The 20,914-nt window shown below is 46.4% G+C and overlaps 3 protein-coding genes and 1 long non-coding RNA gene across 6 annotated transcripts; all 4 read left to right on the plus strand.

The window, feature by feature from the left end:
- The first annotated feature begins 1,086 nt into the window (after window positions 1-1,086).
- Window positions 1,087-5,496, plus strand: LOC135398251 (uncharacterized). The gene is made up of 5 exons (XM_064629674.1): window positions 1,087-1,209; window positions 1,917-2,064; window positions 2,789-2,934; window positions 3,569-3,701; window positions 4,376-5,496. The coding sequence occupies exons 1-5, from the start codon at window positions 1,110-1,112 to the stop codon at window positions 4,617-4,619; spliced, it is 771 nt and encodes a 256-aa protein (XP_064485744.1). The 5' UTR covers window positions 1,087-1,109; the 3' UTR covers window positions 4,620-5,496.
- A 1,563-nt stretch (window positions 5,497-7,059) lies between these two features.
- LOC135398252 (uncharacterized) lies at window positions 7,060-8,460 on the plus strand. Its single transcript, XR_010424051.1, has 2 exons — window positions 7,060-7,216; window positions 7,787-8,460. It is a non-coding gene; the product is annotated as an uncharacterized LOC135398252 (long non-coding RNA).
- A 2,233-nt stretch (window positions 8,461-10,693) lies between these two features.
- LOC135397160 (sulfotransferase ssu-1-like) lies at window positions 10,694-14,269 on the plus strand. 2 transcript variants are annotated; one of them, XM_064628529.1, is made up of 2 exons: window positions 10,694-10,974; window positions 12,512-14,269. In XM_064628529.1, the coding sequence occupies exon 2, from the start codon at window positions 12,517-12,519 to the stop codon at window positions 13,459-13,461; it is 945 nt and encodes a 314-aa protein (XP_064484599.1). In that variant the 5' UTR covers window positions 10,694-10,974; window positions 12,512-12,516; the 3' UTR covers window positions 13,462-14,269. The 2 variants fall into 2 exon arrangements, with proteins under 2 accessions (XP_064484599.1, XP_064484600.1); XM_064628530.1 differs by lacking the exon at window positions 10,694-10,974 and adding an exon at window positions 11,557-11,592.
- LOC135397159 (sulfotransferase ssu-1-like) lies at window positions 14,146-19,794 on the plus strand. Of its 2 annotated transcripts, none has more exons than XM_064628528.1 (2): window positions 14,146-14,229; window positions 18,398-19,794. In XM_064628528.1, exon 2 carries the CDS (start codon window positions 18,404-18,406, stop codon window positions 19,349-19,351), a length of 948 nt encoding a protein of 315 aa, XP_064484598.1. In that variant the 5' UTR covers window positions 14,146-14,229; window positions 18,398-18,403; the 3' UTR covers window positions 19,352-19,794. The 2 variants fall into 2 exon arrangements, with proteins under 2 accessions (XP_064484598.1, XP_064484597.1); XM_064628527.1 differs by lacking the exon at window positions 14,146-14,229 and adding an exon at window positions 14,363-14,638.
- Window positions 19,795-20,914: the final 1,120 nt, after the last annotated feature.

A 20,914-nucleotide genomic window follows, 5' to 3' on the forward strand; every position in this document is an offset into this window, starting at 1 on the left:
AAAAGTGTCCTAATATTGTCAACGGAAAATGGTTTTACGTCGCTGAGCTGATCACGAGTGAAATGAGGTTGATTAATGCGGATTAATTTCGTCCACATGAGGGATCTTCAATGTATATTCAAACCTCAGCCCATGGCACACCTTGATTAACGTGTGTAATGTGTCTAAGCACTTCGTACAATGCCACCAAGCTGCTGTCGTTCTCGGTCGGGTTTGAATTAGTGTATATATAGTCCTCACGCTCTCCTCTGCTTGTCCCTTTTAACCTGATTAACGTCATTATCTCGTTTTTTGCACGTCATGGCGACCCCTGAACACAATCCGGGTCTGGGGTTAGGGTGTTACGAACACATTCTGCCTACCCACAACCGGCATCAGCGCATTTTATTTATTATTCATGCTTTCCCAGACATAGCGGCATCATTTTCGCTGCAGTACACCGAAAAACTATCGAAGCACAAGTGTCGAAACACAAACACGGCGTTTAGTAGCTGGCGCTATTATGTCAAAGCTGCCATCACGCACATAATTTCGTGTAGACATTTTCCTGGCACCCATTCATAAGTCAAATAATCGCACACATGTTCTAAAGTCACAACACCGCCCGCTAATCTAAAACATTATCTTCATAACTGCGATCGCGCCTCATTATCTAGGTGCGCATATTTCAGATACTGCCATGAGTCTTCGCTCCGATTCACAGATACGCTCTTCAGCCTTGCCCTCACCACTTTCGCGCATGCGCCGAGCCCATCTGCGAACGAACGCATCTGTCGTCTGCTTCGACAGCGAGGCTGTCTCTTCGTTTTGGCTTCAAACAAACCTTCGCGCTTACTTGCGATTTCAGCGATTACTGAAAGGTTAACAAACCTCGCTGTCGAATTAGAGGAAAAAGGAATAATATTTACATTCGCACAATAGAAACCGTCGTCTGCGTCTCCGATTCAAGGATAGATAACCAAGCGCGCAGTCTGGCGTCCACCCTCAAAGGTCATATTGTCTTGCTGGCCCGACGAGGTTGATCAGAGATTAAGAATCAAGGCGAGATAAACGAAAGGGAGAGTGAACGCTTCCAAGGTGGTTGTCTGGAAAATCATATATAAACGGGGATGCGGAAGAGACGGACAACACAGAATCAGTTTGAGACTCCGTCAAGTAGGACTTTATTTAACAAGATGAAGCTGTTCCTCGTATACCTTACCGTCCTGGGTGAGCTCAAATTGTGGTTCGGGACCTAGCACGATTGAGCTGGAGTCTCTCTCCAAGTTATTCTATGTTGAGACACGGGCAGTTATAGTCAGCTTAGTATTTGTCATTGTAGCGAAGCAGCTAGTGCAGTAGAGGTTATACTGCACTGACATGTGTTTGAATCGTTTCAGCAATAGTTTTTGCAAAACTTTCTTACAGAAGGAAGAGGTCGGGAACTCTGTGTGTTTCTCGTTGTAGGGGGTTTTCTTTCGTGTCCATCTAAGACTTTTAAAAATTATTTAATTCAACTTAACTTCACAATTCATACTTTAGTTTAAACTATATGATAAACCACAATGATCACATTTCGACGGTGCAAGTGTAACATTAGGGAGATGATTGGATTATGAACATCGAAATTATTTTCTAGCATTGCGTTTTGTTGTCACCTAAAATTCACTTTTTCTTTTATGTAAAAAAAAATAAATTATTTTCCTCTTGCATTTCTGGCATCTTTTCGGCGTGGTAATACGTGTGGCTAGCGTCCTAGCAACAGTGACATTATGACTGACGATGTCCATGAGGTTCTTAGATTGCATTGATCATTTAGCATTACATGCACACGAAGGTCTATTAGCCACAGTCCTACTGGATGAACTCTAGCATTCCTAGAAGCATCAATAAACTACAGACGAAAGCAATAAAACGTATCTTCGTGTTCAACGCAGCTGTGGGCTTGAGCAGCACCTACGCCGCTTCCACGGGCAAACCAGACTGCGATGAGAGCATTCTGGACCAATGCGGAACAGGCCTGTTTTTCTTCGCCAAGAGCACCAAGGTTGCAGGAAATGCTGAGGAACTCGCCAAGGCGTGCAAGTGAGTAGTTACACCGATGTCTGCACGGACATTCTGAAATGGCGGTCGACCTTCGAAGACCTTCGAGGTTGTCGAACGCAGTTGAACTCGAAGGAATTTCGGCGCTGCTACACAGCAAGACACGATGGCCCATTGGGAAGTTGGACATGTCTCTGTCAGTCTTAGGGGCGGGAATGTCGATCTTTTGGGATTCGTAGTCCTGAAAAAAAAAAAAGAAATAGATCGCAGAAAAAGTCTGTCAAAACAAGACGAGTGAAATTTGTGAATGAAAAGCACCTTTTTTCTGTTAGAGGAAGCCGTTTTCTATATTTGTACCCGTATTTCCGCATTCGTGCAGTTTTTCGGCTCTGTGAGGCTCTGTCCAAGCTGAGATCGTTGGGTCGCGTTTACAGGAGTTGGTGTCGGTAACCTTTTAATCAACTTGCACTTGTATTCCTTGATTCTGTAGTAGGAAGTGTGTTGCCTCAGGACAGAAGCCGCCTTGATTCTGTCGTGTTTTTCTCCGTGAAAGTAGCCTCATGAGTTTGAAAGTCAACCTCACAAAATCGCCCTCTTAACTTTCCTCTTTAAGAAAACCGCACGAAAACCCTGGGTTAGCACGTTCCCTGGAAAACGCACAGTGATCATATAGCAACATATTCGTGAGAGGCTGCGCCCTAAGGAACGAGCGCACCGTGCTGAGAGTGTACCCTAGACAATGACATGCTTTCACTGTGAAACACAGGGATGAAATGAAGGACCTGGACTGCGTCCAGAACTACGCCAACGCCTGTCTGACCGGATTAGCTCGTGGCATGGTGCAACTTCTTCTGGACGGTTGCAGCAAAGTCATCAGCGAGAAATGTGTACCAGGATCTCCAAAGCACGCTCGTAAGTGCACAGTGGGTCTCACTACTACAACAAACAACAACAAATAAGTTAATGATAATGAATGGGGAAATTCGCCACTTAAGGTGCGGCCCACTACCCCAAGGCACAATGGGGCAGGATGTGATGTGTCCTGATGATGAGGTGATGAACGATGCTAAATAGGGATAGTCAGTGGAGACAGTATGACATCACAACGGTAGGGAAAACCACAGCACACAAAAATACACACACAGCACACAGGTACGCAGGCAGATTATAGGGTAGAGAGGAGACCAGTGTCCCGGAGAAACATCTTGAAATACTCAAGAACTTGACGATGGTCAGTCTGATTAGACCCAGGGCCGAGAATGGTTGCCAATGTGAGTGGTGCGGCCGTGATCGACTGCAGGCGACACTGTAGAGCTGCTCTTTGGGAGGTGTATAGATGACAGTCGAGGAGCACATGCTTGGTGTCCGCCAAAACAGCACAGCGAGAGCAGAGCATCGAGTCAGAGCGGCCGATCAGATGCTTGAAATGGGGGGTGAATGCAACCCCAAGACGAACACTATGGACTACTACAAACTATGGAAGAACATCCGAAAAAAAAAAAGAGCCCGTAAGTTACACATCACTATGGTATATCTGACTGCGTAGAGTACCTCGACAACGTGGACTGTCTGAACAAGGCCGGCGACAAGATCCATCCCTGCATGAACCAGCTGAGCGCCGTCCTCGAGGCTAGTTCCGAGCATCCAGAGGGAAAGCACAAGGTTGGCCTTGCCTGCTGGTAAGTCTCATGACGTCACTTCCGCCACCCCTCTGCCCTTTTGTATTCGTTTCACAGTTATTGCTACGATAACGTCGCTCCATTACAGACTGCTTAAATGTACTTTACCGCTAAACTATTCACTCCTCGCGCACATACTCTATGGTGTTACTTTATTACACTTCTTCGTCTGAAAAGTTATTCTGCGACGTAGCTGCATTTGCCGCATCTCAACGTTTATGCTCTTAATGTAGTCGTGCTCTGTAGAAATCTACATATGCTGCCCAAGTCTGACCCAACCTGAAGCACGCGTGCAGTGTCCTGTGTCGCCCTTGTGCACGTAAATCCATTCATCGCCACCGCCATTGTCATCGAGAATTAACGTTCCTTCTAGAAAAATTGCACTATGATGTCAGCCGTTCCACGTACTCCAAAAAGATCAATTTTGGTGTTTGTGACAGCCTTAAGTGTATAGCCTGTTCTCCAGAATGTATTACGAACCTTATATTTCTACAAGGAGGAGCGAAACAGAAAGCGTATTTAGAAGTCGCTGGATAAACGGTGTATGACGTCACATTGTCAGGCATCCATTTTACAAATTTCACCTCCATTACATTTTCCAAAACCCTCTGGCCCCATTTGCTTCCTCCATCATAACCGCTTCGTCATATCGCCTTCTTTTCTGTTTTTTCCAGTTCTTTCTCCGACTACCAGCAATGCATCTTGAACGCTTCCCGGAGCACCTGCACAGAGAGCCATACCGCGTACGCCGGTGAAATCATCCAGAGCTACGCCGGCGACCTCCTGGACACAGTCTGCGTCCGTTACAAGTCTGGTAGCCCAGCATGTTCTTCCCTTCCAGCCCTGCACCCGCCCAAGAAGGCCAGGTCCCAGTCTCTCCTCCCACCACTTGCGGCCATCCTCAGGACCCTGGGATAACGAGGGCTTTCAGTACAACTGCGAAAGCAAACTCAACCTGACCCGTTTTCAGTGTTTGTAATGTATTGTGATATAATGCTCGTAACAAAGTTGCGAGAAATGTGCTTTTGCAAAAGTGTGTTGTTAGAAGCTGATGTAGTCGGAGCTTTGTTGAAGACATACCCTGTTGTTAGGAAAAAAAAGTGAAAAAAATTGGTGGTCTTATATTATTTGATTGAAGCAAGAAGCTCAGGTTGGCAGCCGCCGATATTTCGAACAGAGGCTGTTCCTCTACTGGATAGAAGGACAGTGGAAGAACAGCCTCTGTTCGAAATATTGGCGGCTCCCGAGCTGAGGATTTTGTTGTAACCTTACCGGGGGGCCACCGCATCTTGCATTTTACACTTGTCATCGTTTGCTCGAGTTTGTTTACATTTAAATGTGTAAGTGTAACTGTGTTTGGTGCGTTTCAAGTACAAAGGGTTATTAGAGCTTAATATATTTTTTTATTAATTAATATAAGTTACTCTGTGAGGAGAAGCCTCCGTGATTTTCGCGGTAATTTTACGTATTTAAAAAATTAGCGAAACAGTAGGCTTAGAAGTAATTGTATTGTTTTGCTTGCGTATCATTGGTAACTTGCTAGACATAGTAATGTTTACGGTTGACAACTACAGTATTACCAACCTAGCTAATAATTAACGCATTTCATTATAAAAAGTTTCCTCTTGGAGACCTTGTTTGCAAAGCACAATCGTGCGTGAAATTATGTATAAACACTTCTAGCTATAACGAATTTGCAATGTGAGATGTGATGTGCTGTATATATGTGTAAGCATACGTTGTGTTTTTATGCCATGTTTTAGTGGTTGAATAAAAGTCATTTATCTTCCTCTGATATCTCTTTCGTCTTTATATATAGGGGTGTCTGTTAAGCTTGCACGCATCTCGGCGAGTGCAAATTTCCATCATATAGTACGCACATAAAACGGAGACCACATGGACTGACTCGTCACCAAATAAGCTGGATATAATCACCAGGGGTTCTCGCAGCGCACCTCACGCACCCAAAGCGCCCCAAAGATCTTGCAACACCTCCAAGCGGCGGGCAAGGAAGGCAGTCGCCATATTGTGTCTGCGTCAAACAGCGCCACCTGCGACGCTGCTGGGCAAGTCAGTCATTTCTTGGTTGGTGCACAGCTGCTGCCGACAGAGCTTCGCACTCTGTCCGACAGATAGCTCTGCTAGTCTTTCTAGCAAGTGTGGAAACAAAATGGCGCCGAACGCTAATCTTGTACGTCAACGACGCCACCTGCGACGCTGCTGGGCAAGTCAGTCATTTCTAGGCTGGTGTACAGCTGCTGCCGACAGAGCTTCGCACTCTGTCCGACAGATAGCACTGCTAGTCTTTCTAGCCTAGCCTAGCTTAGCAAGTGTGGAACCAAAATGGCGCCGAACGCTTAATCTTGTCGGTCAACGGCAATGTTCTGCTTATTCAGGGACGAGAGCTCTGACAGCCCCGTATTTAACATTGCAAACCACGCAAAACTTCCCAACCAACGAAACTCATGAAAGCAAGCCGTGTGTTTAGGTTTTGACGTTTGATGTTTGCTGATAGTGTTCTCTTCAAAGCTCTAGTAAACAATCGCGCACGAGCACACCGCTGAACTAGACAGAATAAATAGCAATAAATGTTTGGTTATAGCACCTCCACAGCACTGTCCAAGATAAGCCCCAGAATAGGCACAAAGCGGCCCCGCTTCTTCTTCTGTTCACACTATGGTACGTGTGACCAGCGGCATGGCCGAGCGGGTTACGGCGTCCCTCTCGTTCCGAAGACTGGGGAGGTGGTGGGTTCGAATCCTACCACCGGCTGTGCTGTCCGAGGTTTTCCCTGGGTTTTTCGGAGACTTTCTAGACGAATGTCGGTACAGTTCCCCCTGAAGTCGGCCCAAGACGCATACTAACCCCCTTGTCCCCCACCCCTTCCTGCAGTCCTCTCTCCATTTGTCCACATCTGTACGCCGCTCTTAGCAACAGTTGCTTCGCGGCGCTAACACGTAATGAAAAAAAAACTATGGTGTGTGTGAGATGCAACACCTTACTGACACCCAAACACCCTCGGCCAGTGGTAGTGGTGGTGTTGGCTGTGTTTGCTTTTGAGAATAGCAAGCCTACATCATGGCTAGCCTCTCCCTTCTTCTTTTTCTATCAGCATTAAACATATCCCTCCCCACCCCCCACCCCCATACTCCTCGTTCCTTCCCTGACGAATTGCTGCAAAACTCCCTGACACCCACATGAGCTTCTCGTGAGCTCTCTCTCACACGATGTCCATGTTCTTTTATTCCATTTCACCTTCTTTATTAGTCCCTTCTTTCTTTCTTTCTTGTGTGTTTGAGGAAAACTTAATTTGACGTGGTATTAGCATGCACGCAAGGGTACCAACACTGATCTCGATTGTAAAAGGCTGGATCGCGGATGGGGAGCGCGAGCGTGAGGAAACCGGCCGCCATCTTACTGTACCCACAACAGTCGCCGCAGCGATCATGGCAACTTCTTGCAATTACGGTCGTACCAACCGTACTGGCAAGGATACAGGGCCTAAATTTCTACAGGTGAGTAATTCTTTATCAAGGAATAAATAGGCGTCCATTCTGTATATTTAGTTGACCATTATGAAGTGTTTTTTTGTTCAGAACGAGCACTGGATGCAGGTTGCTTGATCGCTCTTCCGAGGTTCAATCGAGCACACTTGCATGTTACCTGGTGGCAAATACAGTTTGAGTGCATAATGTGCTTGAAAGAACATGTTATAGTACACTGGTAGTGTTGTCATCAATATATGTGCGAGCACTCGAGCGCTTTTTTGCATGCATTGCTAGCATGGTACACCGTGTTCTCTGCGGAAGCAAGTGCCACATTCATTTCTTTGAATTACCTTCGCGCACAAGTTCGGTATTACGTCGTGATTAGACCAAGATTGTCACATTTTTTCATGTATTGGTATTGTTTTCTGCCTTGGTTTGATTTGTGACACAGAATGCTACGTGACGGTGGTGTGGCGCGACTTGGATAACACCTTGTGTCTCACCTTTATCGTCAGCTTGTTACGATAATAATAATTTGTAGCGTGCCGTGCTATTTGTAGCAGTTTTTAAGGCAAAAGTGGTGTCTCGTCAATACAGGTTTCGTCATGTGGACTACCCAGTGAATAATCTGTGCAGTGTGATACGACTGGGTGTACAGATAAGTATCAAGTTCCTCATCCACTGGTTTCTACTTTACAGGAAGGAACCACCTCAGTGCACGCACTGTGGTTAGCCTCTCTCAAATTTGCACATTTTCATACATGTTGACATCAGAAACACACCTTAGGCTCCTTCACCCAGCAATATAATAATTATAATTCTTTTTAGAAGAGTTCCCCATATTCTTTTTAGAATAGGTTTTAATCTTTTCAATTTTTAGAAGATACAGGGATTGTAAGCCATGTTTTAAACTGATGTTTTAACATTTGTCCAATGCATTTATTAAACAACATTCATTTTTAACTGGTTGCACCCAAACCAATGTTCTGATGTATTATTGCCTTTGTTGTCGATGCACCATAAAAATTGGAATAATCATCAATACAGGTTACTTCACAGCTGCCTCGACATACTCAAGAAATGGGTGCTTAACCTGCGTAATGCCCACAAACTTTGACTACCACAGCACCTCCAGAAAGTAAAAGCATATGTGTCACATGGGATTTTTAAAGGCATTCACAGTATATAATACCTTGTGTGAACTGTTGTAGATCTAAGCAGCCTCTACAGTACACTCTCAGAAATTAAAACATGTCAGGGAACTGTGATAATCGTTTCAGTTAATAGGCATGCACATATATGCTATAAGAAGAAACTTATTTATTGAGGATGCATTTCTCTGGTACTGATGATGTTTACATCTACCGTTGATCACATTAAATTTAAAATTCAGCGTATATGAGAAAATATCAGGAGGGAAGTTGCTATTCTTTGCTCATTCCAACCTAAAATTGAGTGCTACAAATTTAGAGAGTGTACTTGTCCATTGTCATCCCTAAAATATATATTGTCATTGTAGGAAGGTCACAAAACAGTAAATGTAGTCTTTTGCGACCTTCCTGCACGTTCATTGTATCCTGAAATGCATAAGTGCAAGAAATAAATGTTGAACTTGAAAAATGTATACTCTCTTTACTCATCATCAGTGATCTTGTTTACAAAAGCATATCGTGTTAGACTTTTTTGTTTACGCTTCACAGACAGGATACACGAGGTCCAAAATGACAAAAGCACAACTGTTTTAAGCTCCAAATCGTTCTGTTGCAATTTGCAGACCATACGTGTGTAGTGCAAGAGGGCCCCTGCACATCAAAGGGTAAGATGGGAGTCGTTAATGAAAGTGGTTCCTATGAGAGACTTCGATGCTGAAGAAAATTGTGCAAACTGCGGAAAGTGCCATAGAAGATCTCCAGAAAGCGTGTCTGGTCTCACAACGGTGCCCCTTTTAGATGACGATGATACTGATTGATGTTTCAGATGTGGAGCTGCATTTTTTGTAACGTGCTCCACATAACAAGCATGACAAAGCCAATGCTGGATGGACATTCAGTTTGGCACAACCGCGCCTGCAAATACGCAGAACAAATGAAGGAAGCAACAAACAAACATAGAAGTATATAATACCTATATATATAGAATATATATATAATAGAAGGGCTGTAATAGAAGGCTATAATAGAAGGGCTGTACTTCAAAAAGAGATAAGTCCTGTGTTTAAAGCAGGTGTCACCACTTCCTAAGTAAGTTAATTGATTAAGCTTACATCACTACCTGACTAACTGTTCTAACGAGCGCGAACGAATTGCGTGTAGTAATTATTTGAGCTGCTTGGCGGTGTGTCCATATGTGCGAGGCATGGCACCCATGTCGTTCACTAAAAGACTCTTTCTGCGGCGATGCTTGATATAAATCATACTAAGCGCATACACGGCTAAAACAACGGCTGAGAGTCTACAGAACGATATGTTTCTGTCATGCGAGTATATCTTTTCCCGGACCGTTCGTGACGGAAAATTTTTTGTCCAGAACGCAGCACAGGATATTATATACATGGTTGTTGTTAACCTCACATCGTTTCTCATTGAAATATTGGCTGGGAAACGTGCTGTAGTACAATTCCCAGCGCTGCACTGCAGTGACAGTCTAGTTTCGGAATGCAAAACATAACGTTATTAAAAATCGAAAAGCAGGGCACCTGCGAAACACTGTTAGGATACATCAGTATACTGGCACCTTACAAAATCGCGTGACGACAATGATCAGCGCCTGTAGCGCAATAAATACTCACAATCTCTGTTGCCTCCCATTGTTTCCAATGGGCACACACAGCGTTTTAGGGCCCACCAACATGGCGGCCCGAATGCGTACCTCTCTCCCACGAGCCCCTCTCCCATACGCGATCCAGCCTTTATACATAGAGATCAGTGGGTACCAACGAGAACACAAAACAGTTCAGTGTGAATAAGACTATTTCTGATATGTAACCTCTCCCCCGGCGAAGTACAACAGCAAAACATACAACCAGATATTTACAGCAAACCTGACAACTATACGAAAAGCACAAGCCAGTAGAAATCAGACTATATGGGATGCAGTGTGTGCGCTTCGTTCTTACAGAAGTGGCCAATTCTTTTTGAGCCTGGGTGCTTTTTCTCATTTCCTTTCTCCAGCAAAACACGGCTGCAAAGACCCAAATTCTCGAAAACGGTAGTCGTGAAACGAGAATAAACCATGTCTCGTGTTGTGACGGTAGTTAGAATTTGCGCGCGAATCGCAAGCACTCTTCTTTGGCAGCCAGCGCCTGTACTGTTGGGGACACGCTTGTCGAAAATCTCCAGCCCGTGGCCGAGCAGTCCCCTGTCGGCGACGTCGCGCACGAAGGAACTATACACTATACTATTACAGTCTCCGAGGTAAGGCCAAGGCCACGCAGCGCCACCTGTCGAGAGAGAGTACCATCGCATTCTCAGCGTCGTCTGCTAGGGTGAGCGGTTCAGCGCGGCCTCCCCTCGGGCAGTGTATTGGTATAGTTCCTTCGTATAGTTCATCGCCGACAGGGGTTCCCCACCGTATGAAGGGCACTCCAGCTGTGACAGCACAAAAAGAGCGAACGCGGCAGAGAGAGACCTGAGTGAAAACTCACTTCTCTGTTTTGCCAACCGGAGAAGGAAGTAGACGACAGTGACCACTAGTCGTGGAGTACCAAGCACTTACTTCTGATGTGCAACCATACGGAACCTCTGCAAGCAGGGTTCTATCTGTACACGGAGCGTTGAGGAAAGCAGGTGAGAGTGCGGCGTTGTTTGGTTATGGCTAGTGGCGTGCGCGGGTGTACTTAATGGCGACGTTCTTAGGATGACACGTATATGCAGGGTATTTGTATATTTAGCCTGTACAGAATTTTTATTTAAGGAAACTATGAGAACAGCACAGATGTCGTTTTTATCAGTTGAGTTCGGCGGCCAGGCGGACGTCCTCTCGAAGAAAGTGTAACTACAAAGTGACTCATTACCTTAAATTCATTAATTAACTTTTCAATTAGGGGATTTCGGGCAAAAAGCGAGATGGCAGATTGGGAGACTATCCTAGTCGCGAGCCATTCCGCGTTTAACAAATCCTGAAACGCGCACGTGCGTTAAAATATCCATCCCCGAATTTTCAGATGTAAATGAACAGAAACCGCGGCGACAGGGAACGAGACGGGACAGAGCCGTATACAGAGAGAGCTTGGTCATTAGGAGGAGCCTAACTTGAAGAGCGTCATGCGACGACACGGCTGAACCGCTGAATGACCTCCTCCGCCGCGCTGTATTGTTATCCCGTCGTCAGTTGGTCGCCGACGCCACGTTGATGCAGATCGCTGTTTACGGTGCAAGTACATCATGGAACAAGGGGAAAGACACGTGCGTATTGCGTCCTTGGAGAGCCCTTCGCCCTTGAATTCATTTAGTTTGTCAACAAGGCCCCAATGTCACAGGAGGCTGTGGGTCATAAGCCTGCGATTCTGGTAGATTATATTGGGCGCGACAAAGCGCGTGTCGACCAGCTGGCGGACTGCATCACAATGGCGCCAACCTATACTGGCTGATAAGCGGATTCTGCTTGGATTCAGGCTTTTTGGGCGGTGCAAGATGACGAAAGTCTCTCTCTATACGGCTCTGGGAACGCGGGGAGTACAGCGCTCGCTTCACGTCAGAGGGTTACGTGCTTCGGAGAAATGGACATGCTTGGAGTTGGTGCCGCTCAGCTGGCCAGATAAACCGCTTTCCGACCCAGATAAGCCTCCGTCAGCAAGGGTGAGGTGCTCCTCGGGCACGCGTTTTTCGGTTTCGGCTCATTTGCGCATCAAAATTTGGGGGATGAATATTTTAACGCACGTGCGTGTTTCAGGATTTTTTAAACGTGGAATGGCGTTCAACGAGCATATAAACTTTCAACCTTCAATCTCGCTTTTGCCCGAAATCCCCTAATTAAAGGGTTAATTAATGAATTTTAGGTAATTAGTCACCTTGTAGGTACAAGCCCTCTTCCAGAGGCTTGGCCGTAGAGCTCAACTGCAAAAACAACATCTGTGCTGCTCTCATATTTTTTAAATAAAAATTCTGTAAAGGCTAGAAATAAACACCCTGTATAGCCAACAATTAGCGATACTACCGCACTTTGCATCTTGTCCGGTGGCACTTGAATAATATATATATGCTCAACACAAGGGCACTGCGAACCTCATGAGGAGTGACTGCTAGCATCGCCAGACCTCGCCACAAGTCAGGCTCCTGCAATAATTTTCTTTTTCCTCCTGCTTTTTCTCGTTTTCTTTCGCAGCACCCATGTCACGTGACCGCTGCCATTTCGTCGATGGACTGCGCATCGTAAAGTCCTTCCCGGCCACCCATGTGAGAGAAGTCTTCGCCTACAAGCCACGACCGGACGACATCTTCATCGTCACGTACCCAAAGTGCGGCACGACGTGGACTCAGCACATTGTGTATTACATCTTGAACCACGGTGTCGCCCCTCAAAGCACGGAGGAGTTCTTAAAAAGGACGCCCTTCTTCGAACTCAGGGGCCGAGCTGCTGTCGACGACTTGGTCAGACCTGCCGCCATCAAGACCCATCTACCGTTCGACAGACAACCTTACTCTAAGGACGCCAAGTACATCTACATCGCCAGAAACCCCTTTGATTGCTGCGTCTCCTTTTACCATCACGTCAAGCTTTTTCCGATCTACGAGTTTAACGGAACGTTCGATGAATTCTTCGAGGACTTCCTCAATGGCGACGTTGACTACGGAGAGTACTTCGACCACTTGTTGTCCTGGTACTCGCACAGAAACGACCCTAACGTCCTGTTCTTCACGTACGAAGACCTGAAGAAGGATGTCAGGAGCTGGATTCTGAAGATGGCAGATTTTCTTGGGAAAGAGTACGGAGAAGAACTGCGGGAAGATCCTCTGTTGCTCGAAAGGATCGTAGAACGTACATCTCTCGACGCCATGCGGAAAGAAGTGAACCCAGCGATGCAAAAACAATTTCGCAGGTTTACGGACGTGCCCGCGGAGAAGTTGCCGCCCTGGGCGCAGCGTGTGGTGGAAAGTGGCGGAGAGCTGTTGAAGAAGCCCATCACTGGAGACTTCGTACGGAAAGGACAAGTTGGAGATTGGAGGAATCTCTTTACGGCTGAGCAAGTGAAGAGGATGAAAGATTGGATCGCAAAGAGGTCTGCCGGAAGTGACGTCATGGAACTGTGGAGAGACATCAGACTTGCGGATTGAGCAAGATGGTTGAGGCGTGGAGCGCACAAAAGGACAGAAGGGCAGCTGTGGTACCCGCGTGCATGATACTGAATATTGCATGTTGTTCGTATTATATTGAAGGAGCGGACATGGAATGGTGACTGCCGGAAGTGACGCCATGAACCCCCCACAGAACGACACCGACTTCCGTGGCAAAAAGAGATACGCGTACGGCCAGCAACGTTTTATACGATAGTCCTCGTTTCCAATAGCGTTCTTTATGCAAGTCACCCTTCAACCTTTAACTGCTCACAAACAGAAGGCACAACAGGAAGTTGTGTAGGGTTCGCAACGTCAGCGGCTCCATGTGGCCAGTGATTTATCCAGACCCCTCTTACACCCCCCAAATGTTCGGTGACATCCCTCTAACTTTTTCAGCTGTGTACCCACTACAGGGGGGGGGCCCTGCGATTTCGGCTTTAGACACATGTCGGTAATGATATGTTAAGGTGTAATGACGTATAGCTATAATAATTACCCCTTCAATTTTTTCCAACACTCCTCCGTGCTTGGGATTTGGCGCCACGCCGTGTTAGTCATTTGAGTTAAACCCTTGCACTATTTGTAAACAGTGAAAGGCTTTAGTAACTGATATTCAGTGTCGCGGCGTGGCGCCACGTGCAGTTACTGACGCTGGGAACCCTAGACAGCTTCCGGTTGTGCCTTCAACCACGTCGATGTGATCTGTATCGAGAACGTCGAAGCAAGATGTTCAGTGTTTTCAGATAACTCTGTTAGGATCACCTTGTAAGTATTCCATAAACATGACACACATTCTTACGCATCATATCATGCGCATTAATTATTCCGACTGAACTTGCACACAAACGCATCGTTTCCGAGCGTAATGACAGACACGTGAAACCCCGCTGTCACGTTGCGTGTTCGCCTCAAAAGTGACGCAATGCCCCGTTGCAAATCGCAGACGAAATCATGCACCACTCAGCCGTGGAAATACGGGAAGGAAGTTAGAGGAGAGGGAGAGAGTACGCGGAAAAACCTGTCCCGTTGTTTGGATGTTTCATCAGCCGCACAGGAGAATACGCGCTTGCATGCCGGCCGCTGGAGCAAGGGACAACGGCGACACTCGTGGAGTATCCACTATCCAGTTAGGTGTTTTTTTAGGTGTGTTCGGAAGAGGTGCTGAGATACACAGGTGGGTTTGTGTTCTGTGTAATGTAGAATGATCAGCGTAACAGCATATACGCGGGATTGTTATCTACTTCTGACACCTGTTGAATCTTTTAGTGTTGCATAGTCCCGTAGTCCCGTAATCATTTAAATCATTCAGTGCTTTCACACATTAAGCGTCATAGAACAGCTGGTCACACGAGTGCGAATTACGTTTCCATTTTTTGTTTTCTACTTCTATTCTATTCTACCATTCTAGTCCCGTATTTGCCCATGGTGGGATGGTCTGCATTAACCAAACATTAACCAAACATGTGCGCAGTGGATATGGGTGCACGATTTAGTTGTGCTAGCTACTCGTTTGCTACTGCTCGCTAGCTACTCGTTTGTTGTGCTAGCTATTCGTGTGTGCTACTCGTTTTCCTGATCATGCCTCCGTGTTTCCTCTTCTCGCGACTGCCAACTCGGTCGAGCAAAGCGATATTGAATTCCTACGGGGCAACGTGTGCATTTCCTGCTTGCATGTTGCATGTATATATGAGACTGCGATTCGCGCCGATTTTTACGTACTTTTTCGTTTCTCTTCTTTTCCTTCTCTCGTTAAAAGTCATTCACGTAATTGTTGCGGAAGCATGCCATGATTGCATACCTTGCAGGCTACGATTTGTGCGTTTTCTCTCCCTTAAAACGACCCTCTCCTCTGAACACGTGCCATCGGTTACAGGACCGTTGCGCGCTTTGGCTGAACGAATTCGAATTACAAGCATCGTATAAAAAAAAAAAAAAAAGAAGACAGTGCAGTGTTATTCACGAATCCCACCACTGAATGGGCTGCCTGAGATTTTCTCTGGGTTTTCCGAAAACTTTCCGGACAAATGTTGGCAGAGTTCCCCCCGAAGTCTGCCCAGGACGCATACTAACCCCACCCCATCCCCCTGTCGCTATCACTCCTTCCTGCTGTCCTCTCTCCACCTGTCCATATCTGTACGCCGCACGTAGCCACAGTTGCTTCGCGGTGCTAACACGAAATAAATAAAAAAATATACAGGGTTGACCCTGAGCTCGGATTCCAAGTGCCTCCATCCCTCCCTCGCCCTGCTGCGTCCCTTGCGCATATAGGATTCGACTGAACGTTCCGAGTAGCGCACAAACACAAACTCATAAAACATATACTCCTCGATTGTTCGAAATACGCCGGCAGTCGCATGAGGGCCCTAGAAGCAGACATGTACAAGATACTCGAAAATGTATTTAAGATAAGATAATAAATACTAACGTTAGAATGTAATTAAGATAGAGTATAAATACGTGAAAATTAATGTAATTAAGATAGAGTACAAAATACTTCAAAAAGTATTTGATATAAATTAATCTTTTTACTATTTATCCTTGAACGCAAAAAGTTACCAGTCACTGGTCAATGCGGCAAGTCGGCGCGACGTGACATGAATCACCCAAACCCCGCGCACTACGCTAACCGCCGCTGTGTGATAGGAGTCATCTAAACACAAGTCCCAGTAAGATGACAAAGAGATACCATATAACTCCACTAAGTATATGTGACCCAGAACAAAGCAAACTTCTAGCATGTCCCTGCTCGGCGAGGTCAGAATTCGGCATCACCATGTCAGGGTACACATAATAGAACCCTGACTGGCCAAGGATTAGTACACGCGGGGCAAGATCTCTAAATGGGGACTTCCAAGAAGGGCCAATGTCCGGGTCAAGTCCGAGGGACTCAGGAAATTTCCACTGAACAAGCAAGATAATAGAAAGAAGAGACACGGAAAGTCTGAGAGGGAGATCCAAAATATGTAATTAGAGTATTGAGTAGAAAATACCATAAAATGTATTTTAAATAGAGTACAAATACACAAAACAAAAAGTATTGAGTAGAGTACCAAAATACCGCAAACTGTATTTAAAATACAGTATTTTAAATACAATACTCCAAATACGTACAAGTCTGCCTAGAAGTGAGCTTGGCCCCCTTGGGGGGGGGGGTATATGTTTATTAAGAAAAAAAGAAAGGAAAGGTTAGCCAGGTCCTTGGCCAACGCACGCACCAAAGCGGTTGCATTGCAGGCTCTGCTGCGGTTTCTTAAGTCAACCAACTTGATCCGTGCTTGGTAACATGTGACTTCTATACATTAGGACTATATTGCACTATTGTGTCCGTACGCTATAGTTATCTCGTGATCGTGACCGAGAACCGTGACAGTATGTTGTGACTCACACAACACAACACAGTGTTTGGCGCTCTGACTGTGGATTTTCGTCTTCTTTCACCGACGGATCTCTTCTTCTTACCGCCTTTCCCCTTTCTCTTTTTTGTTCTACGTAGGTGTACTGGGGTAGCCAGTCCGACTTATAGTCATGATGTTATTGTGCCAAAAAAAAATCAATCATTATCAGCCTGACGTATTCACGACGCAGCTCCCAATATTTTTTATTCTATCTGTCATCATCATCATCATCAAGATGATAAGAGAAGAACAAACACGTTTCGATTCAACAACAACAACAATATAGCTCGTCTAACAGTCCTGTTAGACGAGCTATGACCTGTTAGACGAGCAACGAAGCGGAATTTTTGAATCCCAATAGCACGTGTTGACCTCTACATCGAGAGAAGTAGTTACAAGGACAGCGTTAGAAGGAGTTTCGTTTTCCTTCATTGTTTTTCCATGCCATATGGTATCCTACAATCGCAGCAGACTACATTGCTCAAGCACACTCACAAGGCTGTTACTTACTTTTTTATTCTCGGAAAGAAGGTAAGATGAAATTGAAATGAGAGTGAACAAGGTGCAAAAATGTACAAGTTGGCTCTTATAAGTGCGAAAGGCGGCCGTTGCAATGCTGGGAAGCGAATATGACGGTGATGTTTAGAATGCGTTACATCTTACGTGGCAGTGTGTCTCTGCGCATGACAGGAGGTGAACAGAGGGGATGTCACGTGACTGGCCAAATACTGGGGTTGGTAACGTCAAACATCTGACCATTGTCAGGGTATATGGCTTTGTCTGTTTAGCTAGATCTTTTCGTCTCTGACGCTGAGGCCATGCTAGAACGCACATATGGCCCGCTCAAACCTTATCTCCTCAAAACTCCTCAAACTTGATCGCCTGAAACTCAAACTTGCCTCAAAACTTCATTCCCCCTCGTTTTGAGGCCCAACCAATGAGGAGGTGACCTTAAAAACAGGGAAAGGAGCAAGCTAGAGGTCTGCTCTGACCTACAACCTATAGTTGCATAGCGTATACTGAAAGCCATTTGCTTGGCGGCATAGCACCAGCCTACACTCTTAAACAAAGGGTGTGCTTTAGCTCCTTTCCTTGCCACATATATAACTCCCTTTCGGAGAGTACAATTACTCTAAAAAAAAGGAGTCCCTCCACTCCCTTTAGGGAGTGGGGTTACGCTCTCCTCCTTACTGGAGAGTAATGTTACTCTCCGGGAGGGAGAAAGGGAGTTATGCTACTCCCTTGAGGGAGTGGGGTTATGCTCTCCTCCTTACTGGAGAGTAATGTTACTCTCCGGGAGGGAGAAAGGGAGTTATGCTACTCCCTTGAGGGAGTGGGAAGACTCCTTCTTTGAGAGTAATTGTACTCTCCAAAAGGAAGTTATATATGTGGCAAGAAAAATGAGTTAAAGTACCCTTTTTTTAAGAGTGTACCAGGGTACGCTACATTCCCCACCATAGCCTTGCCTCGCGAACTGAAACTATAGCGTTCATTTTAACCGGGGCAAGTTTGATGAGGCATTTCGCTTACATTTTCAGGAGGCCATGTCACGCCACCGGTACCACCGCGTTGACGGATTCCACCTCGGTAAACACTTCACCGCACCAACCGTGCGGGAGGTGTTCGCCTACAAGCCACGTCCTGACGACATCTTCATCGTCACTTACCCGAAATGTGGCACCACATGGGTCCAGCACATCGTATTCTACGTCTTGAACCACGGCGTTCCACCGCAGGACCACGAAGAGTTCGAGTCGAAAACGCCATTCTTCGAACTCAAAGGACAAGCTGCTGTCGAAAACTTAGTTAGACCTGCCGCGATCAAGACTCATCTACCATTCGACAGGCAACCTTATTCCAAGGACGCTAAGTACATCTACATCGCTAGAAACCCATTCGATTGCTGCGTGTCGTTCTATCATCACGTGAAGTTGATGCCAATGTACGACTTCGAAAACGGAACGTTCGACGAGTTCTTTGAGAGCTTCCTCAGCGGCGAAGTCGACTTTGGCGACTACTTCGACCACCTGTTGTCCTGGTACCCGCACAGAAACGACCCGAACGTCTTGTTCTTCACGTACGAAGACCTCAAGAAGGACGTCAGGGGGTGGATTCAGAAGATGGCAGATTTTTTGGGAGAAGAGTACGGGAAGGAGCTTCGGGAAGATCCCGCTTTGCTCGAAAGAATCGTGCAGTGTACATCCCTGGAAGCTATGCGGAAGGTGGTGAACCCAGCGATGCGAGAGATAGGTCAAAAGTTCACTGGTGTGCCGGTCCAGTTCCTGCCACCTTGGGCTCAGCGTCTGGTAGAGGACTGTGGAGATCTGTTGAAGAAACCCGTGACTGGGGATTTTGTGCGTAAAGGTCAGGTTGGGGGATGGCGAAGCTACTTTACAGCGGACCAAGTAGAGAGGATGAAGGAGTGGATCGCCGAGAGGTCTGCAGGAAGTGACGTTATGGATCTCTGGAAGGACATGAAGTTCACGGATTGAACTAACAAACGGAGCGAAGCCTTGTGCGATGACGACCTCATTTTACCCGGCTATCGACTGCGCGCATCCCCATTCTAAAGATCGGATGCCGTCCTAGTGGCATCTAGCGACCATGTCACCGGAAGAAATGAGACAGACAACGGCTCGCACTGCTGTTGCTATGATACCTAGCCTACTTCCGGTTGAAGAGCCCAGTTTCACAAGTATGCTTTGTTACAGGTAGGGTTGGATATGAATGGCCACTCCATCCGCTCTTGTGCGAGCATCTGCGAGCACTGAAACGTGAAAAAGTACTTCGTATCTTCGTTAGTCACCTAACTCAACTCAGTGCCGGTTGCCGCGTATGCACTTTCACTTTTGGGAACTACACTTTCTAATCCCCACACAAATACTGGTGATATGTTTTACTCCAATAGATATATATTATATATACATGTACCCTACTACGCTCGAAAAATTGCTTTTTTTACCAAAGTATATAACTGTCTCTTTGTGTCCTATGAATAGAAACACGTACCCTTTTATAATGTACAGGCGAGCATACAAAATATTTCGTCTTACGTTGCATTAACCCGCACACCTAGTGGGCCGTCACCACAGCCCTGCTCCCGATCCTGCAAGATTCGGACCTTCAGGCCACCCCCTGACCAGGCTTCCTCGTGCTATGTCGTGCCTGTGCTGCTCTGACAGTTTCCTTTCTTTCTTTCTCTCTCTCTCTCTCTTGAATATCAAGCCTGCATGAGCCATGCTGATCTTTCCTCTTTTCTTTTCTTCCTATTAAACATATCCTCCTCCCCCCAACCCCACCCCGCAATAACCCCTGCATTAACGCCTTAGCTACGTCACGCCTCCTTTTCCCCTTACCTGTACTTCTTATTGTGACACTCACGCGCAATTTCGTGTTCCTGCTGCCTAAACTGGTGCAGCCTCAGTACCGAAAGCACTATAGGGGACGGGCGCTTCTCCAGGTGGCGCGCCGAACAGTATGGCGGCAGCGCCGAAGTGGCAGAAATGACCTCTGGTCGCTCCCTGCATAGCCTTTTCATCCCTACCGACTACAATGCCATTCAAAAAAAAAAATAGATAAGGGAAGTAAACGAAATGTCTTGCGAACAGAACACGGCCGCTGCACGTTCGTGCGCGTTCGTTTGCGGGAGTTATACAACACGACTAGAGTCACTAAATAGGGAGCAGATTAGCAACACTGAGCCACGCCGGCGAACGAGACCGCCATTTTGGGTTCGGCGCGGCTACGTCACCTAGCAATGGGACGCCAATCTCCACCTTCTCCGCCGGAGAAATGCGCGCAGTCGGGCCAGCTCGCAACCGAGGAAACCGGTTGCGGATGGAGGGGACTCAACATGGATGTCCCGTTCTTGGAAGGAGAAACCACGTGACACGATCGGTCCAATCTCGGACGCCGAACGGCGGCTCCGGCGCGGAAAAGGAATGCGATACTCTGTACCCCTATTTAGTGACTCTATAATAGACGACCGCTTAGCGCCTTCTGTCTCCGCTCCGAAACTTTACTGCACGGTCCCTGATACCAACCGATAAGGTCGT

Source organism: Ornithodoros turicata, chromosome 6, assembly GCF_037126465.1.
Source record: "Ornithodoros turicata isolate Travis chromosome 6, ASM3712646v1, whole genome shotgun sequence".
NCBI lineage: Eukaryota > Metazoa > Arthropoda > Arachnida > Ixodida > Argasidae > Ornithodoros > Ornithodoros turicata.

Coding starts and splice junctions, on each gene's coding strand:
- LOC135398251 (XM_064629674.1), top strand. CDS start 1,110: ATGCGGAAGAGACGGACAACACAGAATCAGTTTGAGACTCCGTCAAGT. Junction 1,210..1,916: donor CGTATACCTTACCGTCCTGG/GTGAGCTCAAAT, acceptor TGTTCAACGCAG/CTGTGGGCTTGAGCAGCACC. Junction 2,935..3,568: donor AGGATCTCCAAAGCACGCTC/GTAAGTGCACAG, acceptor CTGACTGCGTAG/AGTACCTCGACAACGTGGAC.
- LOC135397160 (XM_064628529.1), top strand. CDS start 12,517: ATGTCACGTGACCGCTGCCATTTCGTCGATGGACTGCGCATCGTAAAG.
- LOC135397159 (XM_064628528.1), top strand. CDS start 18,404: ATGTCACGCCACCGGTACCACCGCGTTGACGGATTCCACCTCGGTAAA.